The sequence below is a fragment of the Glycine max genome, chromosome 4, assembly GCF_000004515.6.
Source record: "Glycine max cultivar Williams 82 chromosome 4, Glycine_max_v4.0, whole genome shotgun sequence".
Lineage (NCBI taxonomy): Eukaryota > Viridiplantae > Streptophyta > Magnoliopsida > Fabales > Fabaceae > Glycine > Glycine max.
Window position 1 is genome coordinate 7,221,099 of NC_016091.4, and position 23,345 is coordinate 7,244,443.

The 23,345-nt window shown below is 33.2% G+C and overlaps 1 protein-coding gene across 1 annotated transcript; it reads right to left on the reverse strand.

The window, feature by feature from the left end:
• Window positions 1–5,837: 5,837 nt before the first annotated feature.
• On the reverse strand, window positions 5,838–10,142 carry LOC100776180 (leucine-rich repeat receptor-like serine/threonine-protein kinase SKM1). The gene is made up of 3 exons (XM_003523699.5): window positions 9,952–10,142; window positions 6,881–9,580; window positions 5,838–6,523 (listed from the first exon to the last, which is right to left on the reverse strand). The coding sequence occupies exons 2-3, from the start codon at window positions 9,486–9,488 to the stop codon at window positions 6,183–6,185; spliced, it is 2,949 nt and encodes a 982-aa protein (XP_003523747.1). The 5' UTR covers window positions 9,489–9,580; window positions 9,952–10,142; the 3' UTR covers window positions 5,838–6,182.
• Between the last annotated feature and the right edge of the window lie 13,203 nt (window positions 10,143–23,345).

The following is a 23,345-nucleotide window of genomic DNA, read 5'->3' on the forward strand; positions in this document are numbered from 1 at the left end:
AAAGGGGCTTTTTGACTTGAAAGAATGTAGCCAAATGAACTTTTGCATGGTCTCCGAGGGCTATAATTGAAATCTTGGGGGGCTTTTGAGAAAAACAAGCATTGCTTGCAGCAGATCATATCCATGCCAGCCAGACTGAGCTGGTTTGCCCCTCATAATGTCAGCTAGTTTTATATTTTTATGCTTAGACTCATCTTTGCTGATGGAATCTTCTAACTGTGGAAACCCTCCAAGAGTTCTGATTGAAGAAAAGAGAAAAAGGATTCTTGCACTACCATCATTACTTAGAGGCCATAACATGAGAAAACAAATTTGTTAAAAAGAAAAAGGAGGAAAAATTTATTAAAAAAAAGGGAACTTTAGCACTATCATCATAACATGGAAGGAAGGTGGGTCACAGGAGAGTTTGTGGTCTGGCCTGGTTGGGAAGATCCCCATGTACTACTACTTTTAACTACTAAGTGGAATATGCATTTAGTACTTCTTAATCACACACTAACCCAAATTAAGATAAGGATTACTCTGGAGCCCATGTAGTGCTTATACCACGAGAAAGAAAGAAATTTAAGGAATGTATCTGGTCTAGGGTACATAATTATGCGATAAAATCTCCTTTCCCCCATTTTTCCTGTTCTCTGTATACTCTTATATATTAAAATATATAATTGAAGAGAGTGAGATTTTCACTTTTCTTATTTTTCAATGAAATATTTTTAATATTATCTTTCTTCTTTCTTTTGTAGATGCATTTTACATACTTGTTTATAACTTCACAGAAAAAAAAATACTTGTCTTATAATTAGTACAAAATGATAATTCTCAACCATTTTAAATGATCGACCTGGTCTTTTTAGTCATCTATCTCTTCTAATTTTACCTCCTTTATATTTATCTTTAAATTAAATTTAATAGTACTTTTAAAAGAAATTTGGTTAAAAAGGACCTTTATTATAACAAAATTAATCATTTTTTTTGTAAATTCACAATATAATTTATATATTCCAATATATTTATTATAAATTTTTTCTGATAAAAACAAACATTTATATTATGCCGTACTAGTAGTTATAACACATGCTAAAATGCAATATAATTTGTTATTTATTTTGTTGACCAGACACTTGTAAATTCGAGGTACAGAAACAAAAGGGTTATTAGGAAATAGGGATAATTAATTAGGATAATCAAATACTGGTCTTAGCATGCGTCCAAATATGTAACCAAGTAAGAGACAATTAGCAAAAAAATAAAATCCGATGTTTGAGTATGATTTAAGTTTGTTATTTATGAAAGGAGACCAGACGCCCATCTTCAGTGATTGTGCATGTACAGCCATCATCATAGATTCAAGCTTGCATCATGAACACAAAAAAAGAACGGGAGTCTCCCAGAAGCTAAAAATCTAATCAATGTGTCTTTTATCAGTCCTATAATCATAACCTCGCTAAAGGTCTCATTTACAGTGTGCATTCAAACCAAAAAAAGAATAAATGCGTCGCCTTATCATTGTATTTAATATCAAAAGTTTCTGTTGAATGTCTGTCTGTCTGCAGGTTAGATTTTGTGATTGTATTATTATGACAATCAGAACGTTGAATGTGATTGCATGATTAGGTCGCAGCAATACCAAGCGTAACATATATTTTAGAATTAATAAACCATTTCTATATTTATATGTTTCACGTTACACAGTAAAAAAAATGTCTCATGTTAATTTTTTTAATACATAAGAATCAAAGATATATACCAACCAAAAAAATATATCAAAAAATTTATCATAACTCACTTAATTAATTAAATTAAACTCCTAGTATATCTCACGTTAATTAAATATATATATGTTTATTCTTATAAAGTTTAATTCATATCTGTTGTAACTCGTTCCATTTAATATATATCTCCTCTAAATAAGGCAATTCTCCTTCTTGTTAGCTTTTGGAATTAAGTTTAAGAAATACTAATGAGTGAAGATGGACCAAAAAAGAAAAGGAGTACTGAAGCATTTGGAACCATAACTTTCTCCATTTGATCCTACCTAGCTAGCTAACATCAGGGTTATAATTGATGGGAAATTAAGATGAAAAATAGAGACCATAAAAGGCGTATATTTAGTATATATGTAACTTAGTCTATAAAGTATAAACTGTGTATATTTAGTATGTAAACAGAGTGCTATTGGCTTTTGAGCTGAGATATGTAAGTGAGCATAAAAGTCACATAGGTAAATCGAAGAGTTCCTTGACTTGCTTCTTCTTTCGCTGTCAAAAACTGGATTTCTGCATGCAGCTTTGAGTGGCGTGACGGTACGCTTATGGCTTTTTTATCTAAAATTTTATCCAATTTTTTAATTGGGGGTATCTTTTCAAAAATTATTCAAAAGCAAATAAGTCGTAAGAAGAGTTACGACTTTTTGATGAGTGAGAAGTCATAACACTTGTTACAATTTCTTTTTATTTTTTTTTATTTTTTTAACTGAAGTCGTAAAATTATTTACGACTTCATTTAAAACTCTTTTTCTTTACGACTTTGAAGTCGTAAATTTTTTTTTTTGGTTTTATGATTTTAAAGTTGTAAAATTTTTTTATTTTCTTTTAAGGTTTACGACTTTGAAGTCGTAAATCTCTTTTTTTTTTTTTAAAAATTATATTTCTTTTAAGCTTTTTTAAATTTTAAAAAAATTTATTTAAATGTATAATAAATAATATTAAGTTGACTTATTTATTAGTATATTTTTTTATGATTTTATTTGATATGTTATTAATTTATTTTAATATTTTATTATTTAAAACATGTTATATATTTTTAATATTATTTTATTTAAAGTTTAGATAATCTATTAATAAAAATACATAAAAAATTAAAAGAAGATATTAAAAATTTGAAAGACTTTAATTTAAAAGTTGATTATATTTAAATAAAAGTCGATGAGCAATGGTATGCACGGTCAAATTGAATGAATGCTCGTGTGATTATGAACAATTTCAAACACTTCGACTACCTTGTTCGCATGTAATTGCAGTGTGTGCTTTATGCAATTTAAATTATGATGACTTTGTTGGAAAACATTTTTAAAGTTTATTAACATCACTTTCATTTCCTTGGAAGTGAAGACACATGACCTCAATATTTAGGTCCACATTTTATGCCTGATTCTTTGAAATGACGACAGATATCAAGCAAGTCGACCACTACTCGAATACATAATGAATGATATGAACGAACTAATTTCAAATAGGCCTAAGAAATGCTCATTATGTAGGAGTGTATGTAGAAGTGAAGGACACAATCTACTAATTGTTCATATAAACAAGTACATGACTAAAATAACTTGTATTTTTTATATTTTTCTTTCATTTGTATTGTCCGTTTTATATTAATGTATTAATTATGTTGTTTTTAATTTTTATTAATAGATTATTTAAACTTTAAATAAAAAATTTAAATAAAACAATATTAAAAATATATAACATGTTTTAAATAATAAAACATTAAAATAAATTAATAAAATATCAAATAAAATCATAAAAAATATACTAATAAATAATTCAAATTAATATTATTTATTATACATTTAAATAATTTTTAAAAATTTTAAATAATAAAAAAACGTAAAAAAGTTGTAACTTTTAAAAAAAAACTTAAAAATTAAAAAAAAAGAGGTTTATAACTTCAAAGTGGTAAACCTTAAAAAAATAAAAATGATTTTACAACTTTAAAGTGATAAAAATAAATTATTTACAACTTCAAAGTTATAATTTTCTTTTAACTAAAATCATAAATAATTTTATAACTTCAATTAAAAAATAGAAAAATAAAAAATCGTAACAAGTGTTACGGACTTTTAAAACTTATCTTTTTGAGTATTTTTTAAAAGATATCCTCAAATTAGAAAATTGAATAAAATTTTACTCAGATGTGGTAAAGAAAGCCGTACGCTTGTTGGATAATGCAATTCTTTGCTTTGTTTTTTTGGTAGCGACGAATTTTTGCAGAGAGTGTTGGACAACGGGACAAAAAATATCATCAAACCAGTAATGAATGAATAAAGTGCAGTTCCACAAAATGAGTGTTGTTGTTGGGCTTCCACTCCGTATAAAGATCAAAGAGTATTCACTTTCCGATTTCTGTGATTATGATGCGGCTAACTCTTTTCTTCCATTCCCATATGGGGTTGCCATATACAGTACTACTGTGTTTTCGTTATTTTTTAAATTAAAGGCCAAACTCTTTCAAAGTACATAACCACGATATCACGAGTCAACAATTTAGCTTCTTTATGAAAATAAAAAGATAACAACTTTAACAGCATCATAATTTATCACATAACATCAATATATTTAATCATATTATTTCAGTAGTTGATTTTCCATCATATATACCCTTTTAATTTTAAAGAAGAACTACCATTGCATAGATTAATTTGTACCAGATTTTTTCAGTTTAATTAATAGTTTTAAGTTCGAATTCTAGATATTTAATTATGTTAAATATTAAAAAGATTTTTTTATTCATAATAATTCTATTTGATTTAAATAAAATTGTTTAATAAAAACATGTGATCATCTAAAAAAAAGCATCATTTCGAAGGAGAAAAATTTGTTAAAATGATCAATCCTCTTATAACTTCAAGAGGCTAGGACTTGTTAAGAGAGAGAAAGGAATGAAACTTAGCATTTAGATGAAATAATGAAGCATAAAGATTAAAGATGAAGTCATTGATGGGAAAATAGGCAAGAGCTCAAAATAGAAATTAATTAACGTGAAAAACTTCTCAATTCAAGGTTAAAAAACATGGATTGTCCATACCAAGGAAATAACTCCTCCATTATAATCAATGAAGATATAAGAGAACCTCCAACAAATGTACTAAAACGTGCTACAAACAGTCAAATTAAAATAAACTCTCGTACAAGACAAGAAGATAAAACTCCAAAATATAGAACAGATAATGTGAAACACTTATCTCTTTTTTCAGATATCGTCTTTCCGATCCAACCGAAAATTTGAAGTATCACGAGTGTAAAACCTTTTATCCAAAAATTAGCCCAATCCAACGGTGAACAAATCCATAGTTACAATTTGAAAAACTAGTGGGTATGTGAAAATCATGATTTTTCCTCTCCTTGTGTCTCTTTCAATGATTTGTAATTATTTTTTCTTAAGTGAGTCTCTCCCAGTGTATCTCACCTTCTAATCTGACCCCTCTCCAATTAAATAAATCAGACATACGAACATTTTTTCATTTGGGTCTTTACTCCCTTTAGGAACAGAGTCCAACCAATCCAACAGTCATGTAATATTTTAAATGATTATTATGTAATAATTTAAATAACTTCCAATCTTAAAACTATCTGTTTATATGATTGCATGGCTCATTTTTATTTCTCTCACCCCTATCATAAACACTTCTCTCACTTCCTACATCACTCTCTATATCTCTATAATATATGTATCAAATTACTCATATGCAAATATTTGGTTGTTATAAAAAAATAAGAATAATAAATATATAAAGCACTAAAATTTATTCCAATAATCTATAATTGTATGATGAGATTATAATATTCATATTCTTAAAATAAAATTATATATTTTCTTCGTGTGTGTGCATAAAACTTTCTTTAGTTAGTATGCAAACCAGGTAATAAACAGCTAATGGAGTTAATAAAGATCCGAAGAAAAACTGGGAGAAAATAGGCCTCTACGACTACAAAGATATTCAGCTGTTGGGGGGGGGGGGGGGGAGGCATAGGCAATAGCCCTTGCAAATGAACAGGAGTGTATCAATTAGCAAAGAGAAAAAAGTTGATGTCACGAGAAATATAATACATATTACATAGATGTTGCTTTGCTTTCATATAATTAATTTATTAATCACATTCAACTTATTTACATTTACTTTACACTCATCAGCAGTATGATGTCAACATACCCTTATGTAAAATATCAAGCAAACATATCCCTAGCAATCCCTTCATCAACAACTTACTTATGCTAAACTAAAAACCTTAAACAAATTATATAAGGATTAAACAAAAAGTGACAACTCAAATTAAAAAAAGAAAAGAAAAGAAAAAGAAAACAAGAAAAAACAAAATCTATAACCATAGGTCAGACTTCAGAGAATGCTCAGCAGATAATATGGAAAATCAGAGAGAGTTGAGGTTTTTGAGTGGTGAAACTCAACAAAAAGTGGTTCTGTGAACAGTCTCTAGGGCTTTGAGTACGTCTCTTGCGCATGGCCTTGCGGTGGGATCAGTAGCGGTACAATGCAGTGCAAGATTCATCATCTCAACAATGTCGTTCTGATATCTCAATGCATCTCCACCCTTCATCACAGGATCTATCCACGTGTCAAGATGACAGTCAGAGTAGCAATAGCGGGCCCACTCCACAATGGTTTTATGCATGCCATTGCCAGCTTCTATGTCCATGGCGCTCCTTCCCGTCAATAATTCAACCAGCATCACTCCGAACCCATATATCTCACTCTTCTCCGTCACATTTTTCCTCTCTATTACCTCTGAAAGTGTAGAATTAATCACCATCACTCACATGGATCCAACCACAAAACATTAAGCCATATTGTATGGTATGACATAACATAACATAAGACTGATAAGACATTATGGATTAGGATTATCATGAAATCCATAAAATTTTGTACGTATTCATGAACTTGTGAGTTTGTGACCAAACTTTATCATCCTATGAAAATGTGACGACCAAATTATATAATTAAAGTTATGGCAACATGCAACAAAACCATATTAATTTATTTAACTGGAGAGTATAGTTCTAGTTGTATCATGTATGCGTAAACAAAGAAGAACGAAATTAAGGGACACAATAGTGATTTAATTAAGTAGTAATTAAGTACCTTGAGCAACGTAGGGCGAAGAAACGAAACCCTTGACATCCAAACACGGCATTAGGGGAGGGGTGACCTTAAGGCGAGGGACGCCCTTAGCGTCGACCCAAACTATCTCCGGTGACACCTCTCCAACCAAAAGCATGGATGAAGCTTGAGAATGCAAGAACTTAAGTGCTTTTGCCACGCCAACGGCGATTTTGCAACGCCGTTGCCAACTTAAACTGTTGACAATTTCGCTTAACTTCTCCCCCTCCTCGTGCTCGTACACCAAGTACCCTCTCTTCCCACACCTACACGTCGCAATAAGGTTAATGATATTCGGGTGACGAACCTTTCTAATTTTTACTGTCTCTTCCCACATACTCAATGGAAGTGAATTCAAGTCGCTGATTTCCTTCACCACGAACTGCATGTCGTTTTCCATGCACTTCCCTTCGTACCAAACCCAGTTTGTTCCTTTCGACACAACTTTTCCTTCTTTAACCGTTTTCAAAACATCGTCTACATTGATCAACCTTGCGGCTTTGGAATAAAAAAATTTCACTTCCCACGTTCCGTCTTCGTTTTCCACTCTTCGCACCTCCGAGAAGTTCTTCCTCTTGCGAACGTATAAGACGAGAAAAGAAGCTGCTGCGAACGCAACCAACGCTAGTAGAAAACACAGCATGATGAAGAGCCAAGTTGGGTTCTGATTGTTGTTTTTGCACGGTGGCAAACCGCTTGAAGCGTCACCGTCGCGGTCACAAAGGTTATTGCCAATGACTGCACTCGCGTTGATGGCAAGAAAAGCGCCGGTGGAAGGTAAGCTTCCATGAAAATGGTTGTGTGATATGTTCACTTGAACGAGAGACTCCACGCTTCCCAGATTCTGCGGAATCTGGCCGGAGAATTGGTTTTGCGACAGGTCGAGGAGGCCGAGAACCGGCATCTCTGAGAGCTTCACCGGAATCTCACCACTGAGCTGGTTCTGACTCAAGTCTAAGGACACAAGCTTCTTGCACGAGCAAATTTCTTCAGGGATGTTACCGAAGAGTTTGTTATTGCTGAGCATCAATTCCACAAGCTCTGGCAAACTTCTGAAACCAAGTGGAATAGAACCTGAGAAATGGTTATATGACAAGTCCAAGTCCTCAAGATTTTGAGTACCAAAAGAGTTTGGGATTTCTCCTGAGAAGTTGTTGTTTGCTAAACTCAGCATTTGAAGTGACGGCATATCCCATTTTCTGTCATCGATTCTTCCAGAAAGTTGGTTACCAGAGATATCCAAGAAGTATACCCGAGGCAGCGTGGATAACTCCGATGGTAAATTCCCGGAGAATTTGTTGGTTTGGAGTCTAACACGGCGAAGGCTTCTGCAAGAGGTTAAGCTCTTTGGAATCTCTCCTTCGAAGGAGTTGGAGAAGAGGATAAGCTTGAAAAGACTACCAGAATAACATATGCTATCTGGAATCTTCCCTGAGAGGTTGTTGGTGGAGAGGTCCAACACAGTGAGGTTACTATGCTTCCCTAGCTCCTCAGGAATCTCACCTGTTAATCCGTTTGACCATAGCTGAAGAACCTGAAGCCTAGGCAAAGATGCAACACCCTTTGGAATCTTCCCAGTGAACTTGTTTGAGAAAAGGTGGAGAATCTCCAGGCTCTGGAGCTTAACCACACGCTCGGAAATCTCACCCGAAAGAGAGTTATCACTTAGATCGAGAGAAATCATCTTTTTGAGCTCGAAGATAGATCCTGGAATTGGACCACTTAGTTTGTTTTGGTAGAGAAAGAGATACTGAAGCTCGGTGAGGTGTCCGAGAGAGTGAGGAATAAGTCCAGTGAGGTTGTTGTAAACAAGATCGAGGTGATTCAAAGAGAGTAACTCTCCAATGCTACTTGGAATCTCACCTGAGAGGTTGTTGTAGCCTAAGTAAATCCACTTCAAGCTCTTCATTGCTCCGATTTCTTCTGGTATCTTATCCACTAACTGGTTTGAAGCCAAAGTAAGGTATTCCAAAGCGGTCATGTTGGTGATGGAATTTGGAATCTTTCCAACCAGAACGTTTCCTCCGAGATCAAGATACCTCAGGCTTGAAAGCAATCCAATTTGGTCGGGTATGTTCCCCGAAAACATGTTGTTCGAGAGATCAAGTGTTTCGAGGTTTGAGAAAAGCACTGAAAACAAGGGTTGAGGCAGAGAGCCCGTGAGGTTGTTGTTGCTGAGGTTAAGGTAACGGATTTGAGACAGAGAATTGTGAGAGTGGGTAAAAGTGATTTCCCCAACAAGCTGGTTATTGGAAAGGTCGAGGTTTGTGAGGTAGGGAAGCTGAAAAATGGAAGAGGATACCTCACCGGTTATGTTTTTTCCTGAGAGCACCACAGCGTTAACGTGGGAAGAGTTAGCGTTGTTGTCGCAGTTGATGCCGTGCCACTTGCAGATAGTGGCAGAGGAAGTGAAACTGACCCAGTTGGAGAGAAAATGAAGTGGGTCGTGGAGAGAAGCTTTGAAGGACAAGAGAAGCTGAACCTCATGTTGATCTCCATCGGATAAGATGAAGTTGAGCATGAACATGAAGAGGAATATAAATTTCATGGATCTTGCCTTTGAAGATATTGAATAAGATCCTTTGGCCATGTCTATAGCTTCCTGATGATGAGTTTTTTTATTTTTTTGAAGCTGCAATTCAGTCTTCTATCTGCCTTGGATTTAACTCCTCGGATCCCCAGCTGTAAAAAGTGCATAGCATGATTAACGCAACTTTTTAATTATGTTAGTGATCAGTGATCACAGTTCAATGGTATGTCAAATTAAAATAATCATGGGCAAAAGGAAAGAATGTACATTAAAGTATTATGAATTCCTATTTTTTTTTATGTCTATATAAAAGGACAAGGGAATATATGTCTATTTGTAACAAAAATGAAAAACATGTATACAGCTTTTGCAGGTGGCTATGAGTGATGCGTTTGACTTCTAGCTACCATTAATTTCATATGAGTCAGTTCATGTTAAGGTCCATTATGCATGCGCCAAAGAAATGAACTTAGAAGAGAATTTGCAAAAGTGGCATAGATAATGAAAAGATATTATTACGTACCTAACTATCATAATTGGAGGAGTACTTAGTTTTCTTCTCACGATCGATGATGCTTGGGGTCAAAATGAATTGAGAGTAGCGAAGAATTGGATTGGAAGCAAACAAATTAGGAAGAGAGGGAATCGATGATGAATTCTTGGAATTGAAATACTATTTGAAGAGGATGGGTTGGACGTGAGAGAGAGGGATGTGTGCGTGCTTAAATAGATGGGAATGGTAGAAGAAGTGGAATTGGGCACGGGGTTGAGAGATAATTACGAAAGAGCACCTTGACTTCTTTGAAATTGGTGTTTGAACACAAACGGGTTGAAAGGGAAACAGGGACAGATGTTGGAAAAAGGCTATGATTTTGTCGGATTGTTACCAAAATGTTCTTTTTTCTTTGACTGATTCACTGGCATAGCACTTGAGAAAGTGACAAAGAATTTCTGTGAAACCGTTGAAAACAAAACTCTTCAAACTCTTGCTATTATTATAGTATTAAAAACACTAATGGAAAGGTTTCAAAGGTGTAAAGCATAGACACGGGAATAGATAAAAATGTAACCTGGTGAATGGTCATGTGTCATCAGCTTCATGTTTCTACTAATTAGTTTCTAACTTTCTATAATTTCCATATATGAAAAGTATAAGCTTAATTAACGGTGGATCAATGTTATGAACGCTTTTGATTTTGATGTATTCATTTACTGACCTGACTACAGTAATTATAGTGCGAATTGAGAACAAAGATATGATATGGAGGCTGCCGTGGAGTGCATGGTTAATTTGATTTTGGTAAAGTTTTGGGTTATGTTGGTACCTCAGTGCTTGTTTTATATATGTTGTCAGAACCTTATATATGTATGGTTTTTATTAGATGTTTTAATATATGTTCTGTCTGTCGGACAAAACAACCATGCGTGCAAAGAAGGTAGGAGGGGTATTTGAACAGAATAGCTTATCAAATTCTATTTCTGAGATGAGGACAACACGCCCATGAACGCCAGCAATCTTAATGACTTGTTTCTTGACAAATCGTGTTGTCGGAAATGGAAAGGGGAACAGGTAGAAACAAATTTTGACGACATTTTTTAGTTTTTACCGGACAACATTTAGATCACGTCATAGATTTTTGTGTTTTCTTTGAGTATGTATAATTGAATTTGAAACAAGTTATAAATTCATATAAATAACATCTTATAAAACAATTTACATAAAAGTTTAAGGTAATAAATTAATAATGGTAAATAATTTTACAATCATGTAATCACAAATGATCGTTGTTATTAGTATGACTTTTCGGATTATTTTATATCATTAATACATAATTTTATTTCTCTTTATTTTATAATATTTTCTGCATTTTTCTCTTTTTTTATCACATTATTTAATTATCAGTTGTTACATTTCATATTTTCTCTCTCTCTCTTATTTTAAAAATTTATTCTACAATTTGTTGTAGAAATAATTTTTTTCTATATGAAACTCCTATTTTTCTACGCGCGTTTTAACTTTGTGGCTTACATGGCGATTGCATTACAATATTTATCATTGAGTGCATAAGGTTATATTCATTGGTGACTTATGATTATCTTTCAGACGCTTTCATAACAAATCTCACTTATTCCTTGGACTCTCTCAAAATTATAATTGAAGGCACACACACATGCGTGCACAACAAATTAACATTGAAGGGGGTGGTCGTGTAATTTTTCTATGAATCAAGGGCAGGCGTTGGTGGAGGGCAGGATACACCAGCTAGCTTTCCCTTGGCATGTTAAAAAGCAAGATTCTTGAACCACTTTTGCTTGGACTTTATTTTCTTATCTTGGATTCTCGCTCTCACAAAGCAGAAAGAGGTGCAGAGAGATAAAAAAAGAAAAATAACTTTAAGGGAGAGAAAAAGGAAAAGGGTAGTGTGTGTGTGTAGACTCTGTACCATACTAACACAAATAGGAGTTACAAGTGAGGCAAAGGGGAATGAGCAGAGCCATGGCTAAAGAAAGCTGAAAGAGAAATTATAGGGCAAAATTAAATAGAACCACAAAGTAGAAGAGAATGTAAAGAAGAAAAAAAGTTGCGAGTCTTTTACGTTACATAGACTGATCATTAGTACTGAGCCCGTGGGCACATTCACTTTATAATAAGAAGCAACAATAATCTCTTTCTTTCTTATTCAGTAGTCTTCAAAGTTCAACCCATCTATATATCACTGTGTGGTATGAGAAGTAACGGACCCACTCTGTCTTTCTCGAAGGAATATACAGTGTGTGGTCTTTGTCACACCCGGCATGCTTTGCCCATCTCCATTTTCTAGGGTTTTACACTCAAAAATCTCAATCCACCAATCTCCTATCTCACTCTCATCCTCTAGCTCCACGCCGGCCCAATTTCTTTTTCCTTTTATTTTTGTCGTTCATTCCCACTAGCTTCATTGATTATAATAAAATCATGCACTTTTAACATTCATAATAAACAAACATAGCGCCCTCCACATACACATAGAATATCGGCATTAATAGGCATATTTTAACTAGTGGATATACTCTCATGCATTTAGTATGGCAAATTGGTGTGTGTATATATATTTCTTAAGATTTTTGGTATGATGCTGTAACCACTTATGCAAACTTTGTGGCATATGTAATACACTATATATTTTAACTCTAATCCTGCATATATTCAATGAATATATATCCGATTCTATATCTAGCTAGAAATCAGAATTGAAATTAAGTAGCACTAATTAAGCAGTGGTGGAATTAAGCAAGTCGACAATATTTACAATGTTAACATGTGTACAGTTCAGGGTTCACAAAATACACATTACATCTTACGTGGCACTTCATGACATACGCCAATTCTCCATATCAGTCCTGACATGACATCTTACATGGTATTTCGTGACATACATCAATCCTCCATGTCAGTCGGGTTTTCTAATTAACAGGTTATCTCTAACTTATTATTTGAATATATTATCATCTTTTATCTCTTGGCAAGTATTCAATTATCTATAAAGTTACACATTGTCTATGAGATATAATTATCTACTAGCAATTATCTCTAAGTTACACATTATTTGTAAGTACTAAATTGTCTACTAAGTTCCCTCGAACCCCGAACACATTAGCACACGAATTGAACAAACACTCCTGTGCATATACTCTTATACTTTCTCTCTCTTATTCTCCTAACTTACATACTTATTTGAGCGTTAGAGTCCTTTGTTTTGTAAGTCCTCTCTCTTGTCCTCTTAACAAAGGTCGCTCTCAATTCGACGTGTGAAATCCAGTAGTCCACCTTAGCCACGTCTACCCTGATGTGTGTCAGCTCTGAATTTTGGTAAGTACATTTGGTGTCTATCATTGGGTCGTGGTAAAACATACCTCGTTGTTCTTTAGAAAATAAACATTTTCCAATGCCTACGTGTTAACTCGTTGGCAAGTGTACCAAATCGTCACAAGTAGTAGTACTTGGAAGTCCGAGTGTCGAATCCACAGGTACTTTATTTGTACTTAGATTAATGCAAATCCAATTTAAAAGCAAGAGATAAGAAGTTAAAATAAAAGATAAAGGAAGCTAGTAGATAAGATAAAGAAAAGATAAAAGATTTAAAGATAAGATATTTAAAGATAAAATTAGAAGATAAAAGAAAAAGATAAAAGATTGAAAGATCAAAATAGAAGATAAAATATTTAAATTGAGATATGATAAAGATAAGAATAACTACTTCTAAGAAAACCCAACAATAAAATAAGAAACTTCAAACAATAAAATAGGGAATAAAATCTATATAGTAAAATTGCTAAAACCTAACAAGTCTAATCAACCTAGATATATGGATTCAGGATTTGTTTGTTATCAATACCAGTGAACTGATTCTACCCCACATCTATCCATTTACTTGCCCCTGATGTCTCATGATGACAAGCCTACCTTAATTACCTATCTTCCAAATGCCCTTTGCGAAGACTCAATAACTAAGATGCATTAAGATTAAATTCTAGATGTTTGCTAAAGCATGGGCATCGGGTCAATGCTAACCATATGATTTCTTTCTTTTATTGTTCTATTAAGCGTTACCCTCTCCCGAGTAGACTAACCCTTAAAACAGATTCACGCATTCATTCCTTACCCCTAATTAGGCTTTACCCTCTCCCGAATGGACTAAAGACTAACAGAAAATAAAGACTGAGATGCAGAATAAATGAGAAAGAAAAGCAGATAAAAGAACCTAGAAGGAAAACCCTCTAATGATAATTCGATAATTTCTTCCTTTTATTGTTCTATTAAGCGTTACCCTCTTCCGAGTGGCCTAACCCTTAAAACAGATTCAAGTATTCATTCCTTACCCCTAATTAGGCTTTACCCTCTCTCGAGTGGACTAAAGACTAACAGAAAATAAGGTCCGAGATACAGGATAAAAAAGAAAGAACGGTAAATAAAAGAACCTGGAAGGAAATCCTCTTTTTATTGATAACTCTTGAAATGCTCCATACATCATTGGCTTTTTAGGCCTGCCAGGCCCTAGCTAGGGGGTTTAGTCACTCATGTTCATGAGGGCTTTACAATGAGAAGAGGGTGAAAGAAAGGGAGTAAATGAAACCCCTAGGAGAGGGGGTTCTATGGTGGTCTGCTCTGTCCCTTGGACTGGCTCTCTATTTATAGCTACTGAAGTGGGCTTTGGGCCTTCGTAGGAGCGCTTAGCGCGTGTACTTCCTGGCCCGCTGAGCTCGTGACGTGCGTTGAGCGCGCGTATTGGGCTGAGTCTTCTTCAAATTTTCTTCTTTTCTTCAATTTTTCTGTCCTTTTGCTTGTTACACCTCCAATTTTTATATCTGCAACCAAAAATTCAATTTAATTAATTTTCTAACTTTTAATCACAAATAACTGCTAAATAATTAATTTCAAACCAATATTTGACTAATTTTCTACTATCAAAATACAATTATTTAGCAGTTATCACTACGTCCTAAACAAATGCATGAGTATGGGTGATTTGACCAGAATCAATAACAATAAACATAGAAAAGAACAATAAAAACTAGAATTGCATTAAATAGATAGTAGTGAAGAATTACATTACAAGAGTTTGACCGCTAGGCTCCCAACAATGGGAGGTTTAGCCTCTCATTGTCATGAGAGGCTTTATACTTTAGGGTTGATGGGGATGTAAGAAGAAGGATAGATAAGAAGGGAAGAAATGGCTATAGAGAGGGTTTCCCCTATTTGAGATGCTCAGACTTTGGATGTATTCAGTAGAGAACTCTGAGTCTCGATGTGTCTTTCTCCTTTGCTTTCTACTCCTTTTATAGGCCTTAGTTAGCTTAAAATTCACGCGACCTTGCGCTAAGTGCGACATCTGGGCTCAATGAGTATGACGGTGATCACGCATTTAGCATGGGATTCGCACTAAGCACGCCTTCAGTATCTTCATGGGTCTTCTTCGTGCTAAACTTGGGCTAGCCGTTGAGCAAGGCATCGCACTAGGCCCGTCTTGTGCCCTAGGCGAGATGTTCCAACTTTAACTTCTTCTTCAAGGCTTTTTCTTCAAGTTTTTGCATTAATTTACCTCCAAAGCACTTGTAGTTTCCCTTCTTTTGAATCCTACTGGTCAAAAACTAAAGTGATATTAAAATCCTCATCATTCTCTTAAAAACAAATAATGAAGTAGAGAAATTCTAATCATTCTTGTTTGATTTGACTATCAATTAAACCTAAATTTCGCAGTTATCAAACAGTTATGATCCTTACTCCAACACTTCCAATTCAGGATGGAAAAATCATTCTAACCTTTTCTGGGGAGTGTAGAAGAACGAGAATATGTATAGACATCCTTACCTGAAAAATCAAAATTAAAATCAAAGGCCTATGTAGGATGAGAGGAGGCTAACTATGCAGGAGATGATGATGGAGCATATGACCAAGAGTGATGAAAGGACTAAGTCCTTGGAATCAACAGTGTCAAACTTTGTCACTCTTATGTCTCTGTTAGCTCTTTGGCAAGTGTACCAAATCGCTCATAGTAATAATTTCTCAGTAAGTCGAGTGTCGTACCACAGGGATTTTGTTGCACTTATGTGAAGTACTTTTCAGTTTGCAAGTTATAAAATTCGTGTGTAAAATTAAAGGTAATCTAAATCTAAGAAATTTAAAATAAAAGATAAAGATAATAGATAAGATAAGATAAAAGATTTAAAGATAAGATTAAAAGATAAAATTAGAATATAAAATATTTAAATTGCGATAAAGATAACTACTTCTACGAAATTCAAATAAATAAAATCTAAATCTACTAAATCTAAATACTTACTCCTAAAACCCAACAGTAAAATAAGGAATAACTACTTCTAAGAAAAACCAACAATAAAAATAGGGAGTAAAATCTATATATTAAAATCGCTAAAACCTGACAAGTCTAATTAGCCTAGATATATGGATTCTGGATTTGTCTGTTATCAATACCAGTGAACTAATTCTGCCCCACATCTATCCATCTACTTGCCCCTGATGCCTCATGATGACAAGCCTACCTTAATTACCTATCTTCCAAATGCCCTTTGCGAAAACTCAATAACTAAGATGCATTAAGATTACGTTCTAGATGTTTGCTAAAGCATGGGCATTGAGGCATTAAGTCATGCTAACCCAATGATTTCTTTCTTTTATTGTTCTATTAAGCGTTACCCTCTCCCGAGTGGCCTAACCCTTAAAACCGATTCACGCATTCATTCCTTATCCCTAATTAGGCTTTACCCTCTCTCGAGTGGCCTAAAGACTAACAGAAAACAAAGTCCGAGATGCAGAATAGGCAAGAAAGAAAAGCAGATAAAAGAAACTGGAAGGAAAACTCTCTAAAAGATAACCCGATAATTTCCTCCTTTTAGTGTTCTCTTAAGCGTTACCCTCTCCCGAGTGGCCTAACCCTTAAAACAGATTCAAGTATTCATTCCTTATCCCTAATTAGGCTTTACCCTCTCCCGAGTGTACTAAACCCTAACAGAAAGCAAGTTCCGAGATACAGGATGTAAAAAGAAAGAACAGTAAATAAATAAAGAACCTGAAGGGAATTCCTCTTTTTATTGACAACTCTTGAAATGCTCCATACACCATTAACTTTTTAGGCCTGCCAGACCCTAGTTAGGGGATTAGCCACTCATAGTCATGAGGGCTTTACAATGAGAAGAGGGGTGAAAGAAAGATAATAAGAATATAAGAAAAGGGAAGGAAAAGGAGAGAACTGAGTGTCAGAGGTCTGAAAACTGAGCTCTTAGGAAGTGTGTATGTTTTCCTAGGCTAACCCTCTTATTTATAAGTGCAAACTTGGGCTTGGGCCTTCGTAGTCTCGCTGAGCGCGAAGCCTCACGCTTAGCACCACGTCGCGCTCAGCGCGTGTCGTGCGCTTAGCGCCTTGCCTTCTTGTGCGCTGGGTGCGTCCTACGCTTAGCGCCTTTCTGGACTTGGGCTTCTTCTGATTTTCTTCTTTTTTCTTTATTTCTGCTCCTTTTTGCTTGTTGTACCTCCCTTTTTCACATCTGCAATCAAAATTCGAATTTAATTAAATCTTTCCAAATTAAAGCATAAATAACTGCTAAATAATTAATTCTAAGTTAATTTTAGACTGATTTTCCACTATTAATTCACTATTATTTAGCAGTTATCAGTCTCAAACTGAAGCAAATCATAAGGAGAAAGTGAATGTTGTGACTACAAGGAATCGGAGACCCATGACTAAGCTGAAGAAGAAAGTAAAAGTGGTCTCGCCAACTGAGAAGGAAGCTCTTACTGAACAGAGCTCAGAAAAATAAGAGTAAAAAAAAAGTGGTATTGAAACCTCCTTAGGTAAGTGTTCCCTTCCCTTAGAGAATAGCAAACAAAAGTGAAGATAAGACGTTATTTGCAAAGTATATGAAAATGCTGAAAAATTTGCACATCAATATTCCTTTCATTGAGGCAATTGGTCAGATGCTAGTACACCAAATATCGAAAAGAAATCATTTCAAACAAATGAAAGTTGGCGGACTTTGCGAAATTGGCCTCAATGAAGAGTGCTCTATTGTGATTTAAAAGAAGTTGCCTCTTAATCTTAAGGATCTAAGGAGTTTTTCAATCCCTTATGTCATTGGCAAATTGTCCTTTGATAGAGTATTGTGTGATTTAGGTGTTAATATTATTTTGATGCCTTATTCTATTTATAAGAAGTTGGGGTTACAAAAACCTCAACCCACTGACATTTCCATTCAGCTTGCAGATAGGACCCTTACTTACCCAAGGGGAATAGTAGAGAATTTGTTGGTGAAAGTCGGAAAGTTCATCTTTCCTACTGAATTTGTAATCCTGGACATAGAGGAGGACGAAGAAGTCCCAATCATTTTAAGATGACCCTTCCTCAACACTGGAGGGGCCTTGATTGATGTTAGAGAAGGGAAACTAACTTGGAGGTTAGATGATAAAGAGGAAGTGTTTCAAATACTTGGTTCTTTAGAAAGATCTTCCTTCTCCTGCAATTTTCTGTAAGCTAGGCCTCGTCCAAGTGTGGGGTGGACAGACTCTCTGAGAAAGAATCTGAGAAATGGCATGAGAGATAAGAAAGAAGGAGCTAGTACCCCTGTTCCTGCTTTAGGCCACAGGGTAAATGGGCATTCTAAGAGTTTGCTGTAGAAAGGAAACATCACCCTCTTCGAGGGTAGATGACTTGTCCCTTATGATTCATCGAGCTTGAGACATTAAACAAGAGCTTCCCAGGAGGCAACCTATGGATTTAGTGGGTTTCGATGCCAACAAAGTATTTTTTTAAGTTCTACAGTTCCTTCAGCAGGAGCATCCAGTAGTCACAGGACCACTTCTTCATGGATCCACCTTCATCTTAAGAAAGTTTTGTGTTTTTGGTTTCTTTGTTTTTCATATTTCATTTTTCTAAGCTTAGTTTATTTTAGTACTCTTTTCCTTCCCGTCCACTTTTGTTTTTCATCTCTACTTTGATTATGCATTGGGGACATTGCAACTCTTAAGTGTGGTAAGGGGGTTCATGTTATGTCATTTCACCCAAAATTTAATGTTATTGTGGCATTTTTGCTTATGACCTTTATGTGATTTTTCGTTCTTAACTTTGCTTTGTTTTTCTATCAATTTTTAGGAATTCATTTTTTGTAATCCCTCCAGTTTAAAAAAAAAATTGAGTTCACCACTTCACTAATATTTCCCCACAAAGGCAACAAATTAGCAAAAATCCATGGATGAACAATTCCCTTTAAGCTTAGGCACTGAAATAAGTTTTAAGCTTGATATATTGTAATGTATGATGTATGGTCCACTTGAATCGTTGTTAGGCGTTTGGCAAGTGTACCAAATGTCACACATCCGAGCACGATTGTGCTGCTGATAGCATCGCCCATGTTGTTCTAGAGCCAAAAATCAAAATCAACGTCACACATTCAAGCACGGATGTTGTCTTTAGCATGGCATATGCTGACTCAACACTGTCCATGCTGACCTCAATGTTGCTGCTTAATTATCATTAGTACAAAAAGTAAAAGGGATGCATTTTTTGGTGAACTTTAACGTATTTTCAAACAACAAGGATTTCTAAGTGAGAGAATTGTACCCAGAACAACGGGGGTCCTAATATGTAAGAATTTTCTATCTCTTTTATTCTCAATGCTATTTCATATGTTGTTTGACTTTGTTGTGATCATGGTTGGCTAAATCCCTAGAGTTCGGATTATGATGTAGTTGTACTCATGTACTCTAATTCTTTATTTTAATTGAGTTTTTCATTGTTATTCAATTAATTATGTTGTTCTATTGTTTTCCCTTTTACACTGGAATTGATCACTCTAATTAAATACAATTTTAATAAAAAAAATCATTTTGAAAATAAATAATTTTTAAGAACTAGCATTAGTTATTCTCATCTAGTGTCACATAAAAAATTGGAATAAAAATTGCACAAATTATAATACTTGAAAAACTTAATTTGCACAAAACTTGAAAGATCAAAATTACAAAATTGTAATATACATCTAGACGACAAAAAATGTAATTAATTAGCCTTAAATCATTTAATTTAGAAAAAAAATATGTTTTTAAAGTTTCATTAATAAAACTTTGTGGAAATAAGTAAATAATATAATTAAATAAAACTTTTATATTTTAAAGTATTTATAAAAAAAATTCTTTATATTTGTGGTTAGGATTTTAAATTTTTAATCCCTTTTATCACAATGGCATTCGTGCCAAGTTTTTAATGACTTTGTAAATGATTAATCAAAATATCTATTAAATTATTTTTGGATGATTTATTAAATATTTTTATATAATTTTATGTTATTGAATTTCACTTAAATAAATCATTTTTATTTAAAAAATATGTTGAACAATAATACATTTTTAAACATTTTATCTTTTATAATAAATACTTAAATTTCTTTAAATAATATTATATATGATAAGTTATTTGAAAAACATCTTTAAAATTAATTTTTATTCATTCAAATCATTTTTATAGTTTCATTTTTTATGCATAAGAGTAAAATAATAAATTTAAGTCCGAATTGTATCTTTTTATAGTTTCATTTTTTATGTTAAAAAGTAAATTAATCCAATAAATAAAATCTGATAAAATTGTATATATTTAAAGTATTTTATAATTATATTTAAAACTATTAAGTAGCTAATAATTAAAGTAATATTTTTTTGCTTAAGTTGACTTAATTTAAAGTAACATTCGCTCTTAGGTTTAATCCCAGCCGTCGAAGACATTAAATTTGAGTGCTGTTCATCTCTCATTCCGGAGCTTTATAATTAAAATATAAATAATTCAGACATCTCAGTGTCTTCTCTTAATGATACACAAGAAATAATGCTAGCTCGTGTTTAATGGTTGGGAGGACAAAGAAAAGAGGCCAAAAATGAATTGTTAAAATAATGGAATGAGAGCCTGTAAAAAAATAAAATAGAATGAGAGGCTAATTTCTGTGTAAAATAAATGCATAGGTACCAAAATTCTTATAAATAAACACGATTCACTATTATATATATGATGTTTCAATAACTGATCCATTTTGTATAAACTTATGTCATATAGAAAAGTGGAATCGTGCCAATATGCTGTAAAGAGAAGTAGTGTCTTGGTTTAGTGCTTTCATATGCATATGGATTAATATGACGCACTTTTCAGCAGTTTGTTTATACTAATATATTTGTGTTGTCCGTAATAAATTCACTCACATTTTTTTTGTTTATTCAATATAGAGTGAGGTGTGCATGACGTGAAGCCGATCCATTACCTTTAATGGGGGTCTGAATCTCTTTAAAATTTGTAGGGTTTCATGTTCTTATTTAGTGGTCCAGTTCAATCACTCAGCTCTACTTTAATTATTCTTTGATAGATTAAGCACAATTATGTGGTAGAAAAAGTTTTAATGCGCTTTCAAAGAGAATAAATTGAAGTAACCCGTGCAGAAAATATTTATTTATTTTTCTTTTCATAAAGGGAAATATAATATATATTAATTTTGAACTAAAAGGTCCACTACGATGGTGACTAACTCACTAACATGGGCTAGTAGTAGGATGAACCAAATTTTGAGCACCACTTGGTGTTAACCCGAACGATGGTGTCAAAACTCCATAGATTCCTCTACGAAAAGTGCTGAATTATAGTCAATTTCTTTGTTAATCATTCACATGAAACCCATCTAGAAACCCTTCCAACTTGGATTTAAGCTGGCAATGATCCGCAAATATATCAATACGAACCAACAAATTAACAGCCATTGAATCAAATAAAGTTGATGTTGATGGATTTGTAAATTAATTTTAAATTATTAAATGTAATTAAAACTTAAAAGAGTGTATTAGATTGAGATTTTAAAAAACTCTTGGTATAAAAAAGAAGTCGTGTAGATATTAAGAATATTGTAATGACTTATAAAAAAAATAAAAGACTTTTATAATCAAGATTTGAAGCTTAAATTTTAATAATTTATATTATAAAAATTTGTAAGATTTGAAAAAACTTTATAAATTTATTAAAAAATTATCAAAGTCTATCAAAATTCATCCTACAAAATAATTTCATCTAAATTTTGTATGATTTTGAATATCTGTAAGTTGTAAAAAAGTCTTTATTGAATATCCTCTTTAAGAAATCTCATTAATCTTGATTTAACATCACATGACTTTTTTTGTAGAGAAAAATCTTTTAAAACCTTTTAGAATTCAAATCCAATACACCATATAACACCTTTGTTTCTATATAAATCACGGGCAACTCATACAACGGATTTATGTCATTTTTTTCCATGAATTCAGTATTCTAAATTTTTTCAAGCTAATGGGTATCTGAGAAAATCTAATAGGATTAAACTATTCAAACAGGTTGATTAATTGGAGGCCACCGAGTTGTAATTGGATTAAATGCAAGTATGCAACACAGATGGTTTTTTCCCAAGGAAACATAGGCAGAGTTTGATGTGGTGATAATTTTACTAACAATAATTTGGATTGCATGGGGCGTTTCTCAACTAATTTAAAGAATTGCAATGCTTTCCTGCAGGCAGAACTGCTAGGAGCTATGACAACAGTAGAGTTTGCTTACAGTAGAGGGTGGAGGAATTAGGTCAAACATATCTCACAATTTTGAAGCTATTGTCTCATTTTATTTTGTTTATCATTTTTCTAATTAATATATCTCACATTTTCTAATATAATTAAAAGGTGAAATTTTTTATTTGAAAAGAAATAAGATATTTTTAAAAATTTATCCAAACACTTTCATAAGCACTTATAGGAGAAGATAAGTTCAAATAAGCTTTTCATAAGCTATTTCAAACGGAAAAAAATGCTTTTATTTTGACGCAACACAGAAAACTATTTTTGCACTTCACTTTAATGAAGTGTACAACAATTACGCTTTACACAAAATAATTCATCCCTCTTAAGTCTATCTTAACCAATAACAGTGCAGAAATGATGTAAAAAATGAGGATAAAGTTAAGACCGCAAAAAATGCATTAAACCTACAATGGCGCATCATATACTTAACCAAATAAAAGTTGTATTTAGAAATATCATAAATTGTCAGATATTAACATAATTATTTTGCTCCAAATATTACAGATATATATATTCTAGTTTCAACAAGACTAACAATAAAAATAAAAATAAAAAATTGGCACACTACTGGGTCAAAAGGGTGGTCAGCTTCCAGTCTGTTTTAAGTTCCTAACTGCATGAAAGGCAACCAAAGTTAATAAAAAAAAAGTTAACTAAAACACGAAATTTAATTAGTCACATAATTGTACTGGAATGTCTTTAAATCAAATAACAAATCAAGTTAATCAGTGTAAGTTGTTCAAATTATATAGAGACACGAACTTTGAGGGGGCAAGAGTTACAGATTCGAT